Genomic DNA, 15,209 nt, shown 5'->3' on the forward strand with positions numbered 1-15,209 from the left:
TTTTATTTAAGCATGAGGCCAAACGATACACCATTATCTTGGTAATAATAATAATAAAAAAGAAACATAAGCATAAGAAAAAGTCCTTCATCAGCTTTCAGAAAAAGCAGCACATACATTATTCTATTTGTAGCAAATACTAGCAGCAATGGGACTAGGAAAAAAGAAAAAGAAAATCAAATGTCTTCAAGATTAAACTTGATTTTGGTGACTAACAAAACAACACTAATTCACAGAGGTAGGTTTTATTTTTTGCTTTCAGAAACCCTGTGTTTAAGGCCTACTCACAAGATGAGCATCCACACATTACAAGTATTTTTTTAATTAACATACCTGTATGACCATTTTCCCCCATGCCAATTTAGACCAATTATATTAGCTGTTGAAGCACTCTAGCCCAAGAGAGGAAGCAGTAATTTCTGAGTGATTATCTCAATCTGACCGTCTTCCTTCTCCTGTTTATATGTTATTCATAAAGTTCTTCCACCATGAAATGGATAAATTTACCTATTTCACAGTAGTATTTCTAAGGATCAGTTAATATCTGCACAGCACTTTAAGAAAAAAAATTCCTACATATTGTTTATGTCCAAACCTCACAAGAATACAAAGTTCATTTCTTTCATAAGCCTGCAGTCACTGCTACAAAAACTAGCAATGAGCTACAGAATCAAAATTCACGCTGAAGAGAAACAAATTTTTATGTACCCGAAAGAAGAGGTCAAGGGAATCCTGGATCGATCGAGATGGAAGTAATTTCTTCCTTCGAGGAAGGTCAATGGAAAGGTCATTAAACTGTTCTCGTTTAGTGACTGTTTCACCACACCTGAAAAAAGAAAAGAAACATGCTTACGTGTATCTGATGACAAATATACTTGAAATAAATGAAAAAAAATTTTAAGCTTAAAGCAACTTTACCTCTTCCCAGTAAATATATGCATCTTGAAAAATGTATTTTTACTCATCAGAATGAAAGTATAGGAGAGTTGTGACAAAGTTGAATTTTGGGATTTCACTTTGATGGTTTATGAGTTGAAAGAAACATTTATGTAAGAGCAAGACCAAAAAACCCTCAATTGTGAAAACTACTTTGAAGAGGCCAGGTGTTCAGTTGCATAAAAATCAAAATGACTGCTGGGTAGTAGAACAAGTCTTATTTATTCAACATTCTTAGGAGGAAAAAAAAGTCAGTCCAACCTCAGAAGGGAAAGCCAGACCCTTTTGAACTGTTTTCAGAAACAAAATGCTAGAGTCCATGCACATTTGAAAAGAAACCTCAGTTCTGCTGTGTTTTTTTATTGGGGGGGGGGGGGAAGGGGAGGAGAAGAAAACAGTCATCAATCTTCAGTAATCATTGCCTGCGTGCAATTTACGTACAATTATTTTAGGGGATTAATGCAGCGCACAAAGTAATATTCCAAAACATCTGAGTCCATGAAAACCCTGTGGAATGCAAGTATTCAGCAGTATGTGCTGCACAGGCCGTAACGACAAATGGCCAGACATACCAGTTTATCTTTTCTTGCAGTAGCCTAGAGACTCCAAAAGAATGCTTTTCCCTGGAAGGCCTTAGAAAGAACAGGGGGAAAAAAAATAAAGAAAAAATAAAGAAAAAAAGTCTTCCCTTTTCTGAGGGAGAACATTGGCCAAGACCCCTTTCCATCCCTACTCTTGTGCAACCAGTACAAAAAGAAAAGTACAGAAATATTACACTGCAATATGTAACAAAGAATTAAATTGTATGAGATGTTTTTTAGAAGGTTTGTAGCAGTAAATAGCGTGCTTTGTGGTTTACAGCATTTCTAGACTTTGGAATATATTTTCTAAATATCTAGCTTTGGAGAAAGCCTACTTAGTTCTAGTTGTAGTCTGCCTATGAAGTCACAGAAGATAGAAACACTTTCAAATCTTTTAAAGTAATTATGATAAACAGAAACTCTCGAATATACTTACATTTTACAAATGATAGAATGCTGAACTTCAAACTCTAAATTACTGATAACCGGACAAGTATAAACTTTCGTGGCTGAGAGGTCATCAGAAGCCCGTCCTGGTGAGTTATCGTCGTTAGGGACTGGCTCACTCTTCCAAGTTTTGTTTAACTTTTCCATGTCCTCCTTCAGCTGATCGAGACACTGGCTCAAGAACTCATGTGCATCCTAGAAATGGGGTAAACTCATGAAAATAACTTTGTATAGTTCCAATCAGTTTCTTCCCCTCTCTGTTACGCACAGAGATCAGAGGAATTATGTTTTAGCCCACTGCACTCAGCAATATCAGCTCTGTTCTAAGAAACAGCAGGCAACTGTTGTTTATTCAATCAAAAGCTGAAGTTACTACCAAATACAGCCGAAGTTGGCTTGGACCACACCGAACTTCTGTCAACGAACAAAACAAAACCGTTTCTAGAGAATATGCTACTTACATTCTGCATGTACCCAGAAAATCTCTCTGCAGTAGCTGAAATGGCACTTTTCACCTTTTTCAGCAGCTCTTTCTTAACTTCAGGGCTGCAGACATCCTTTTTAGCAAGTAGATGGGCAAAACGTCTGCAGAAGTTAATGCAATGAAACACTCATTGGTTTTCCAGAATTTTAGAGAAACGTAATAAAATTCACGGTATCTTGAAGACTCTAAAGGCTTTTCTGCTATAATGAGAGGTGTAGGAGTTTTGTATGAAGACACCTCAGAAAATGGAATAAAAATAACCTTTTACATTTCAAGTATTTTGAAATCTCATTTGAGGTCGTCACTGGAACAGGACTTGAACAAACAAAATTCCACAATCTTATAAGGTAAAGAGAAGACTTCAAAAAAAAAAAAAAGTTCTGTAAAGTTATTTCTGATCTATCTTTTATCATGACATAAAAACAATGTTTTTTGAAAGCATTTATATTGATAGGAGGTATGGAATTATATGCCACCAAAATAAACAAAATATAAATAATAAACTTTTATTGTTCAGAAAATTCGAATTTAATTTTATTTATTTATGCTCCACTCCATTTCAAGCCTTACTTTTGGCAGTAAACATTACCACAATGTAGAAACAAAGCTGAACGTGAAGAGTCACAAGGAGTTCCTTGCTTCAAACTATATATAACCTTACTGGTAACTTTGTTTTAAAAAAAAAATCAAAAAAAAATTGTTCAAACTGACTTTCCCTGCCTCTCAATTCTTGTGATTTTTTTTGTTTGTTTTTAATGCTTTGCAATTTCATAGGAAATACACAACCAAAATATTCCAAGCACAATTTTTTAGGTCATGTAACCTTATATATATATGTAAGAAATTCTATTACATGGAGAGAGCGGGGGGGAAAACCCACTCACAAAACACTGGCACTCTGTTACTCACCCCTCTCCCAAAACTAAATAAAATTCAAAAGAATGACAATTTGCCTTACACAAAAGCTAGATACACACAGGAGTGAGATCAATTTACTGCAGTCCAACACGTTTCTGTCATTCTACCGGACTACAGTAAATGTGCTCTCTCTTCACCCGTTGCAACTGCTAAGTGAAGCATGTTAGCAAACACCTTCTCACCACAAGGTAACTGATAAGCAATTACTTTTAAAGTGCAGTAACATTCATCGTGTTAGACAGGTTTTTATACTCAAACCAACAGAAGCTAAAGCAGATGCTACTGAGCATCAACTCTGACCGGTTGTATTGAGACACAGGACAACACACTGCTCTCTCCATCAGAGGTGCTATGGCACAACATCTATCCACATAGTTTGCCATTAAATATATGACACACCAGCTTCAAAGATCTTTTTGAAGAGATTTGGGGAAAAGGACATTTGAAAAGGCAAATGGAACAATTTTCAACTTTGAATATTGTAGGAAGAATTCAAGAAGATATAGCAAAGATAGAAATGACCCCAGAAGATAAGAGAAAATAAAATGGAAACAGAAAGGGTTCTGTAATCCTGAACCTTGTTAACTGAGAGAGAAGAAAGGAAGTAGTGCACAAGAGCATATATAAAATACTGAACACCAGAGAGCATGGTGCACAGAGCAAATGGCAGTTTGTCTTTCTGATATACATACAATGAAATCTGAATGGCAACTGAATTCAAAGTTTGAAAGAGCAAAGTGTGTTTTACACAATACAGACATTATGAAGTTCCTTGCTGTGAGATTTGATCGAGGCAAACCACATTAGGTATAGTTAGTGACTGACATATACACTGCTGGTAAAGTTTTAAAGAGAAGTTATTCCATATCTATTTATTATGAAGGCTCTTGCACTTTCATCTAAAACATTTCACTCTGCCACAAGAAACACAATAGAAAGTATAGAAAACTACTTTTAAGTCAGTATTGCAGTATCTAAGGACCTATTTCTGAAGTGAAACTCTTAAGACAGAGATGTCTATGATTTATTTTTTGTAAGGGCGAAAAGGAATTCACAATTCTCTGTTTTAGCCAGGGTTTAAGGAAAGTACAACCAATTCACACATCTATACATTTATCACACTCTATAAAGTTACTTCATCATTGTAAAACTAGTTTCTCAATAACAAAACAAAATATCCCAGAAAGTGAATTTTACCTGATAAGTGCATTGAGTGGAATTTTTTTCCATGGGATACCCTGCTTGAGCAAATCATTAGCGAAAGACTGAATTGAGAACAAGGACTGTAAAATGGCATTCATATAGCAGGTGTTTCCCAAATTTGAAAATCTAGAAAAACAGAAGATACTGTTAAGCATAGTGTTACTAACATATAGGATATCCACCACCCCAGCCAGATATTTGTATACAGGGAATGCAGGTATTTACAAGGAATGCATCGATGAGTATTTCCACAATAAAAATATTAAAATACATGTGTAAATACACACAATAGAGAAATAAATCATGCAAGTATATGAAAGGATGCAAGTAGCCTGAAATTATTACATCATCTGAAATTTTCAGGAAGTGAATTAAGAACATGTATTTTCCATACCAGAAAAAGTGCTCCCTGTCTCCAGGTTCACGGCTTTCAGCATTAGGTTAGGATTTTTTTTTTAAATGAAACATATATAACAAGAGTGTGCATATTCTGATGATGAGAGCATGCACATTAAAAGGAAAAAAAAAGAAACCTACCCTTGTAACTGTTGTTGTGGATGAGTAGAAAGGGGCACTCGGGGTTTGTTCCACCCTGTATAATCTTGATTAGACCTCATTTTTTTAACAGAAAGAGGTGCAGGCTGAGAAAGAAATCCCAGACTTCTTTTGGCTGAGGGGGTCTGGCTGGATATGCTAGACCTAAAAACATAAATGGATGGTAAGTGCCAGATTTCTAATGTCCTTCCTTAAGCAGTTATAGTATATTGCATTAGGATTCTACCACTACAGAAGACAAGGACTAATGAAGTCGCAAGACTACTGGTATGTTTCATAACACAAAAAAAGTACGATTGGAAATTTTTATCCAGAACACTTAAGAAATGCTCTCTTTGGTTAAATTTCCCTACAACCACAGGTGTGCATGTAGGGCAACCAAGTCCTTTGTTTTTAACACGTTTATCAACTCCTCATGCAGTATACTAAGAATGATTTTGTAGCTTGAGACCACAAATAATGAGATATGTTTAAAATCCACATGTAGGCTAAAGTCTTCATTTTCAACTGCCCAATCTTGTAATCTTATCACTCCAGACCACAGTTTCTCCTGTATAAAACATGGACAATGCCTCTTTTCTTCCTTGATGTTTTATCTTACCTCTCTAGAGCAGAGACTGACAGTCTGATTGCACAGTGTCTACAATAAAAGAATCTCAACCTCAATGGGATTCTCCTAGTATTACTAGAATACTATTATTAAAAAACAGAATTCTATATCACTTATCTGCCTGCAAAAAATGAAGCTAGCAATGTTTTGCCAGATTTAGTTTCAAGTTCTAGAGCTCAGATTAATCATCTGGATCAGCTAAACTATTAACTATTCCTTGTTAAGTTTGATTTCCAAAACCTCTCAAGCAGTGCTGTACAAATGTGGAGGCAATCAAGCATAGTGAGGCTTTTGTTGCACAGAAATGGATTTCTGTGCTAAAATCTTGAAAAAGTTCCCTCTCACAGAAAAGCCTATTAGAAAGCTCAGATTTTAAATACGTCACTTTCTTTGATGAGGCTCTGCAAAATATAATAAGCTTCAGTTATTTCAGACAGTCCACTTCTTACATCTACAAACTTCAACTACTGCTTGTAACTTGAACAATTGTAATTGTATTGATTATCTACATTGTACTTTTAGAAAAATGATATACATATTTTATGCATAAAAGCTATACACAATCCGATAAACATACAGGAAACGGAATATCCTATTTCCTGAGAAATAGTTGTCATTTACAGTTCACACTAATGAATCAGTCCTACCTGTCCAGAGTGGAACTGGCAGTGGAGTATTCTTTTGATGAGGACCTACTACCATAAAAGGATGATGACTGTAGTGGTAAAACACCTTGAAAAAGAAATAGAAAGGCAGGTAATTTTGCTCCAGGTAGCTTAGCTCTTTGGTTCAAAAGTCTCTAGCCAAAATGTTTAAAAACCCTCTAATCTTATTTTCCACCATTGATTATTAAATAAAGTGCTAAATCAAATATAAAAAATAAGCAAAGATATACTGGAATTTTAATCAGGTTTAATATCATAATCCTCATCATATGCAAATTACAATATGTAACATTAAAAAGTCACTGAAATAATGCAACTATCTGAAGCATAATAAATGCCCATCTTATTTAATATACAAGATACATGTAACAGAAAACTCTAACGATTTCCAATACAGTGTTCTCAAAGTTCAAGGTAAATGTGCAGGAAGTGAAAACAGTTTCTCTTCCCACTACAATGAAACAATCCTATTCTGCCCCAAGTGTGAAATTTGTTCTGACATCCTTGTGTCAGATCCTGAGAATCTAATTTCTCAGATGGTACAAAGGAAAAAATGTATGGTTCCAAGAGTCAAAAAAAAATCTGTTAAGGTAAATCACAGCATAGGTTAGGTTAGGTTGGACAAGGAATAAACACTTCCTTCCATCCCAGCCTGAAATGGTTTGAGCCATGCAACTTTCAAACATACAGCCACATTCAGGAAGTTAACAATACTGTCAGCTGACTTACAGGTATACACATTCCAGACTTTAATTTTGACTTTAAAACGCAAATCAGATTTTTATTCAGAGAAAAAACAGCTGCCTTGCTGCTCTTCCAGCAACGTATCTGTGCCATCTGAGCTGCACTAAAAAGTGTGCATTTAGTAATTTTCCCGTAAAAGCAAAATCCTGAATGCATTCATCTTCTGAGGAAAGAGATTCAGTATTTTGAAATATAACTGAAGAACTGTGCTGCTTACCAGTTTATGAACAAATACTGTCTATATTACTATAATGCCTATGTACCCTTGTCACACTCCAGAATCCAACAGAACTACTGTACAAACAGAAAAGAAGTCCTGGCCCCAAAGAGTTCCCCTTGTAAATGCTGCAAAGTAGGCTGTACTTTCAGCACAAGAACAGCCTAAAATTTTTGTGCAACTTAGGGGAAAGTCTGAAGTTGCTCGTTGATTTTTCAAGAAAGAAGACACATGGGCTGACATCAGCAGGAGAGGTACAGGAGTGAGGGCCACACAAAGGAGAGTGAGAGGTAAGCCAAAGCAGGCTTGAAAAATGATGGGAAGTTGTTTGCACCTCATATATGGCTCTGTAGGAAGCAAAAAAGTTGGTGGCACAGGGTAAGCAAAAGGTTAGGAAAACAAGCTCTGCAGCTGCTTTCTGAACTGGTATCAAAAGAGCAAAATTGTACTGGTCAAAGACAGAAGGTATCATCTGGCTTTATCTTTATTTTTTCTTACCTGATGTCCTATTTTCTTCTGCTTGCTTCAAATTCAACTGTTTTTCTCTGCTACTATTTAAATACTTCCATGCTGGATCACTTAGGGCTTTATTATTCCTGCAGATAAACACAAATGGAAGTCAGAGCAGGTGTAGAAAATACAGGATATTGCTTGTCAATATTTACAGTTTGTTTTAAAGCATTTCTCTCCTATTGTCTTTAGTACTCAACTATGGAATACATATACTTATTTGCTAGCAAAGCTTAACTATTTAAATAAGCCTTCTTTCTTATGAAGAAAGGTGAACGTGCACATTAAGAGATTATTTCCAAACAGCAGTTCTTCCCTTTACAAGTTTTGTCTCAAAAGGTCAAAGTAAGTTCAGCAAAGAACCTACTGATTGCAATACGTTTGTGTGTGACGATTCAAGCTAAGCTGAAAAAAAAGGATGACAGAAAATTTGCACTTGCCAGTCTTCTGCAAATCAATTACTATATCAGGTTATACTTCTCTCATTAATCCTGAATGCAAATCCTATTTTAAGCATCCAGTAGGATCTGACTTTTATTAGTGGCTGGCCTGTATAATGTTGCTGAGGCAGAGCAAATACTCAAGCTTTCTCTTCAGAAATATTTACATTTACAAACAAAAAAAAAGTTTAAATCACAAACAAAAACAACAGTTACTTACGTTGAAGAATCATTCTCTTTGGGATAATCTTCACTCATTTCTGAACCTGGAGGTTGTGTTCTTTTCCTCTTTTCACTAATGACAGAGAAATTTTGAAGTAATCACTCTTTCGGAAAAGCTAGTAAATGACCATCTTTCAACTCAATAGATCTTCTCAATGCTTTCTATGCGTTTTTCACCATCTTCCACAATATCCAGTTTTATAACATACACAGAGAAGAACTTGATTGGCACAGCTCTATTTTTTTTCATAACTCTCAAATGCCAGTACCAGCCAGAGGCCAGAAAAGCACATATTAACATCCTGTTAAAAGCAACAGCAAAACCATAGGAAGCAAAAAGTGTTCTCTTCTTGCTTCTAGGTGTAATAAGTTCAGTCTGTAGCTCCACGACATACTAAATTTCAACACTAACACAATAAAGGAATAACATTCTTACCGATTATCCAATAAGCCTGTTCTGTGAGGGACAGATGATGCAGGAGATGCTGAGATGTTAACCCTGTTGCTAGGCACTCCGGTTCCAGGGGAATTCTTAACAGATGTTCTAGCTGGGGTTCCCAGCACCTTTCGAAATGGATTTTCATCCTTACTTTCCACAGTCACTCTTTTGGGAGGAGTCTGCAAAATCCGTGGCAGGGAGAGGGGACACAACCCAAAAAATGAAAAATATGATCATCTTCAGTCTAAAATAGCTTTCACACTGCTGCTTCATCTGCCACAGCTTAGAATCCAGAAACAGAAAAAATGTTGCTTGTGATAGAATGTGAGAGTTTAAACACTAGATGTGTAAAATGCTGACAGTGTAGATGCAAGTCCTAACCATAAAACCCTACTGTAGAAACCAAATCCCCTTCTCATTTCCGTACGGTAAAGTCCGCTGATTGGACTTCTGTTTTTAAAATCTTCTTCACATTCTTTGAGATGGAAAGACGCATGATTCCTAACTACCCCTAGAACCAGTACAGGTGGTACTTAAAAAACAAAACAAAACAAAAACTACAACAACAAAAGTCATATAAACCCCACATATTTAGAACACTGCCCTGAAAGCTTTGGCCCAAGCCAACAACACACGTAATGAAACAGAAAGAGCTGGTAGCTGGCTAAGGAGCATTCATCAGTTTTAAACTTGAAAACTAAACATGTCTAAACTTACCACTTTATGTACAGCTTTAGAGTTTTACTATGTGATTCCTTTAAGCAACACCTAAAATTTGTTTTGGGACAATGTCAAAAGAACTTTCCCTCAGGGCTGCAATAAGAGTATATTCACAGAGATAACAATGTAAATTGAAGCCTGTAGGCACACCATAGGATTTGTATTATGGAAAGAGAAAAAGGATAAACAGAAGTAGTTTCAAGGAAAGTCACCTTCAGGAAGAAGTCTGTGACATTTACATGAAAAACTGAGCAGAATGGCACAAATTCAGTAACTTCATTTTTACAAAAATGTGGCCAGCACTTTTTGAATGTATACATTTGGCTGAAACCTGTTAAACTTATTATGCTGACTTTAACATGCTCAGATGCAGTGTATTTTGGGTGTTCAGTATAAACAAATAGATATTCAGAACTACGTGAGAGGCAGGTCTTAAGCATGTATTTTCCATTTATTTCTGCCTCTTCTGTCTGACTGACTGCTTAGCAGTCTTCAACAGTTAGATGCTGACTTTAGTCAGTCGTGCAGAGCAGGAGGCACACTGTTGCCAAAACATCCCATAAACATCTATTCCAAGCCTTCTGGACTACAAAGACTTTGGATGCAAAACAAATATTTTGCTATTACTATTACAATGTATAATAAGAGCATAAAAGGAAAAAAGAATAAAAGGAAATCAGAAAAAGGAAAAATTTGAAATTTAACAGTTTAAACAAACCTGGTTTTCTATATAGGAGAATTGTCTATTAGCTTCCTTCTGTGTGGTCCTGCTGCCCAGCACACCTCCAAAGCTGCCAGATCCCTGAGAGGGTTTCCCAGCTGACAGTGAAATTACACAACATTTAGTTTGTTGTTTAATTGACTGGCATTCTTATTTGTACAAGTGTTATTTACAGTTGAACTTGGAAGAGATGCAGTAGATTTCCAGACAGTATAATATTATGACAGCACAGACAAGCTCATTTTTATGAATACCCCTTATATTGGTTGTTTACTTAATAGGCACTAGAGTCCCTAACCATAAAAAGATAAAGACTAAATACATGGAAAAAATAAAAAGAAGAGTCTTTGCATGTACGATAAATATGTAAGTTTTTCAAATATGCACATGCTCACAACCTAAACAATAGGTCCAAGTTTGTTTTCTGCTTTTTGTTAAGTATGCCAAAGGTACGTTATGAGAAAGGTGCATAACAAAAATCTGGGGTCTGGGCCGAAAAGAAGTACTTACACAAATACAACATGCAAAGAAAGTCAGTAATACAAGGAGGACAAAATGGCTAAAGGTGAAAAAAAGAAAATACTGCATTTATCCTTCCCCAATCTGTCATTAGTATGATTTGCAACAATTGTACTTACCAGTATGAACCCTGTCCTGATGGACTGCATCCAAATACATGCGCATTTCATTTGCGTCTTTAAATGGTACCTTATCAATCGTCAGGAAGCTGGTATCCTTTAGTGTTAACATCAGACAGCACAGTTTTCTACCATTTGGTCGTAAAGTCACAGTTTTAATATTATGGCTTAGCTGAAAAGAGAAAAGCGACTATAAACAAAATCCAATTTAAAAAGACCAAAATACTAATACATTCAAACAAAACACCTCAAGAGATACTTGCACAGAAATACTACCTCCTGCTGATTTTTGAGCAAATATTAACCCTCACAGAATTAATGCAACCAGTTATCCTGAAAACCAGCAGAACTGATAGGCACTATCCCTCTAGCTGAACAGTCTCTGTATCCCTGGATAAGTTTTTCCTGAAACTTAAGTTTGCTGCGAAGTGTGACATTTCTGAACATACTGAAGTAAAAGCTTCATACAGTTCCCTTTAGTTGTCTGAGACTTCTACATAAAGTTTGAATTATTATTTAAGATAAAGTTTAGAAGTTTTGAGTTTCAAATATTAAGTACAAGCTTCCATTTATGTTATAATTTGCTCTCAGGGAACGCAGATTTGACACAGCTGAAATAATTTGGTTAGGAAATAAGTCAATAAAAAACATACTTAGTCTACATGCTATATAAAACAATTAAGTGATATCAAAAGTTTCAGAGTTATGGACAATCACAAGAATAATTTTAATAAGAGCTTGTGCTCCCTAATATCACTACTGTTACTTTATTCTATATTATACCATTATATAATTGTTACTTCCTGATAATTATTTCTTATGATGCCTTCATAAGAAATTGGCCATTCAGTAACGTTTCTATCCACACAGGTTAAGGGTAACTCTTAAAACAGAGGAAGCAAAAGAGTATCTTATAACTGTTAGATAAATGCAAGTTTAGCGATATATACCTAGGTATATTCACATTTTAAATTTGCTTGTCCTCCTCCACTTAATTCTTCATTTTGCTAGCCACTTCTTTAGCCTTGCCTAAGATAAGGCACTAGCTATGGAACAAGCTCCATGCCAGTATATTGTTATGCTCACACAGTGCTCCAAACAAGACTAAAAAACACAGCCAAGGTCACTGGGCAGGCTTTTACTACATCTCTGCGTAGTGCCTATCAGATTGGAGACTTCTCCTAATTCAGCCATCTGCATACTACCACACTATCAATATAAATAATGATGTTGAATTAATAAACACCAATTATACCCTAACACCAGAGTTTTGCTATATAGCACACTAGAAGCCATCTTTTTTTTTTTTTTAATGGAATGCAAGTTAAAAAAAAATCATTTAAACTTACTCAAGTATATAAAAGAAGGATATAAGACAGTAAAATGCACACCACATCCATAAGTGAGATTCTCTTCCACCCCATCCCAGAACTCTAGTTTTTGTGAAGCTAATCTAGACCTACCAGTAGTTCCTGAAAGAGAAAATCCACTTCAGTAAGAAACTATAAAGGGTTTATTTTGCTGGGAAAATTACACTTCTATAATATTTTTATGCTCAGTTCTTCTTAGCCCCCCCCCCCTTTTTTTAAGAGAATACCTTCACAGACTGAAAAATTGAAAAGGAGCTTCAAATTTTTCATCCACACTTAAAACATGGGGCCCACTAGAAAGGAATAACAGTTACTTCACCATACAGTGCAGAACAACCTATTTCAACTCAAAATGCTATCATGAAAGGACTCTCTGCATACTGTCGGTGCACCTGCTATGGCTCAAGCAATAAAATCTTGAGAGGTGGCAATAAATGAAATAGGTTCTAAAAGAACTATCTACCATCTAGTACAACCTGGACAGATCTTTAAAATGTCTGAAAAATACCCCATCTTACAGAAGTCTGATGACATATTAGTGACTATGGAAAGAAACATAACCCTAAATCTATCCAAAGATTTTATTACAGAAACAAAAAAGGGTAGAGAAAGGGCCTACCATACTCCTAGAGCAACTTGTCAATGAATAAAGAATAACACTTCTAAAGCAGATTAATCAGGTATTTATCACACCTGTAACAGCAAGCATGCAATGACACACTGATGGACAGGGGGCAGCTCACATAAACTACAGTCAAGTACAAGCCTGCAGTGCAAGGGGCAGTCTGCATTCCTTGCCTGCCACTTGATCACGCACACACACGCTCTTGTGCTCATAACAGTGCACGCGTTGCTGCAAGGCAGGCAGGACCAGAAAGCAGATCCAGCTGAAAAACAGCCACCGTCCAAACATACAAAATTGGTCTAAGGATGTGGCTGCTCACTTACTCCTCTTCCTTCACTGTGACCCTAACTATACGGTCCATGCCACCCCTTCTACCAGATCTGGCATCTGGTCCCTCCTGTGAGTTAATTCAAGTGAAAACCCTCTACTTATTCTGAGTTAGTTTTCTGCCGAGTCTGTGAAACAAACTGGCTCACAGAGAGATCTGATGAGCGCGACAGCCAGTACACGGCAGGAAGCTGGGAGCAAGACCTGCCCCTTAGGCCATGGTTACTTATTGCATAGGTTCAACCTCCCTGTGGAGCTACCTTTGGAGTCACTGCGGTGTCACGTTAACGCTTGTCTGCGCAGAATGGAACACATGAGAACAAGCACCCGGGGCAAGTACATGGGAAAGAAACAACCGCTCTTAGTAGCGGCACAGTCTAACACTGGATTAAAGCAAACATGCAGTCATAACATCATGTGTGAGAAGATAAACCATTCTTAAGATTTTCAGGTTTACAGTAACAGAGGTAGCAACCATCCAAAGTTGATCAACATCTTATGTCTTGATTTGAAAGCAACACAGGCTGATCTAACTGATAATTGTCATGGCTGTTAGGTTCTTTGCTGAGACTTTTCAGCATATTAAGGCAACAAAACCTGATCTTTCACAAATAAAATGAACTACTGTTCACCAAGTCAACACACAGAAGTGGCTCAGAGAAAAGTCTGATGAACACTGGAGCTGGAAAATGATTGTGGCAAGGAAAAGCAGAAACCAATACTTAGATCAATTAATGACTACAGAATGGAAAAAAAAAAAAGCAGTTTAGGCTGAATATTGGAAGAGAAACCTTAATAGTGATCTGCATCAGTCTCCCAGTGAGGAAATCACATTGTCTTGCATATTTAAAACCTAAAACTGAACAGAACTGTAATACATATATAGTACAACAGTCTTGAATAAACAAACAGAAAAGCTACAAGTATGTTAACATTTGATATTCTTCAGCTGGGAAAACTGCCAGCATAGATGCAACCCTTTAGGATCACACGGAGCTTCACCTCTAGATTCTGCAAACTTATCAGTAAGAGAAAGGCTACATGTTCCAAAAATCTAAACATGTGAGACAAGATACAGTATACTTTGGTAGTCTTTCCTCTGCTTTTCATTTCTTTCTATTCAATTGTAAGCTCAATGCTGACCTCAGCAGATCCTTTAACAATACACCTGAATAATTTACAGGAGAGTTATACAAAGAGATTAGTGTTCAGGAAATGAGGAACAAGAAACAGTGACAGAGGGAAGATTATGTGACTCTTAATAGCCTTGAAGAGGACAGCTGTTCACAAAAGGACACAATCCACACACTCCTCAAACAAAAGCCTGAATATTTGGTGTACCTGAAATGTCTTTGGAATTCCTCCAACATTGTAGTGAACCACTAGACTCACTTTGTTGTCCTTCTCCACAATTTCAAAGCTCCCTTCTTTCCATTTTGTAATCCCAGTCTGCATGCTGCGCATCCGGACAGGTCCGTGCACCTTTAACGGAGCCATGCTTTCTTGCAGAAAGAGCTAACAGGCGTAAGTGTACTTCACTTTAAAACCTGTTAAAAAGAAGTGTATTATAACTAACTAGTACCAAATAATCTCTATAGAAAGATAAAAATATGATTAAATGTTTCTGCAGAAGTTTAGTAAAAGTAAGCTTTCTTTTGTCTTTAATACACCTGAAGGAAGCACAGACCAATAAAACTTTCCCGGTTTGGGCAGCAAGCCACTGACTCCCAAACATCCAAAGATGAGCAGACCCAGCACAGACACAGGAGTTCTTTGGGATCCTTAAAACTTTCTAGAGATTTGAGGAAAAAGAAATAAAGTACCTATTTTGAGGAAG

General features: G+C 36.5%; 1 protein-coding gene across 2 annotated transcripts in view; it reads right to left on the bottom strand.

Moving 5' to 3' along the window:
* Positions 1-15,209, bottom strand: part of USP37 (ubiquitin specific peptidase 37) — a 37,876-nt gene that overhangs the window by 22,142 nt on the left and 525 nt on the right. For both annotated transcript variants that reach the window (XR_009958808.1, XM_062579104.1), the window contains exons 2-13: positions 14,714-14,919; positions 11,051-11,222; positions 10,410-10,510; positions 8,969-9,150; positions 8,531-8,605; positions 7,859-7,956; positions 6,382-6,466; positions 5,107-5,268; positions 4,564-4,695; positions 2,426-2,549; positions 1,954-2,159; positions 709-826 (exon numbers count right to left, since the gene is read on the bottom strand). Coding sequence is in view for 1 of the 2 variants with exons in the window: in XM_062579104.1 (XP_062435088.1) it covers positions 709-826; positions 1,954-2,159; positions 2,426-2,549; positions 4,564-4,695; positions 5,107-5,268; positions 6,382-6,466; positions 7,859-7,956; positions 8,531-8,605; positions 8,969-9,150; positions 10,410-10,510; positions 11,051-11,222; positions 14,714-14,869 (1,611 nt within the window). In the remaining variant the exon portion in view is untranslated. The remainder of the gene's footprint in view (positions 1-708; positions 827-1,953; positions 2,160-2,425; positions 2,550-4,563; positions 4,696-5,106; positions 5,269-6,381; positions 6,467-7,858; positions 7,957-8,530; positions 8,606-8,968; positions 9,151-10,409; positions 10,511-11,050; positions 11,223-14,713; positions 14,920-15,209) is intronic.

Source organism: Rhea pennata, chromosome 6 (genome assembly GCF_028389875.1).
Source record: "Rhea pennata isolate bPtePen1 chromosome 6, bPtePen1.pri, whole genome shotgun sequence".
NCBI lineage: Eukaryota > Metazoa > Chordata > Aves > Rheiformes > Rheidae > Rhea > Rhea pennata.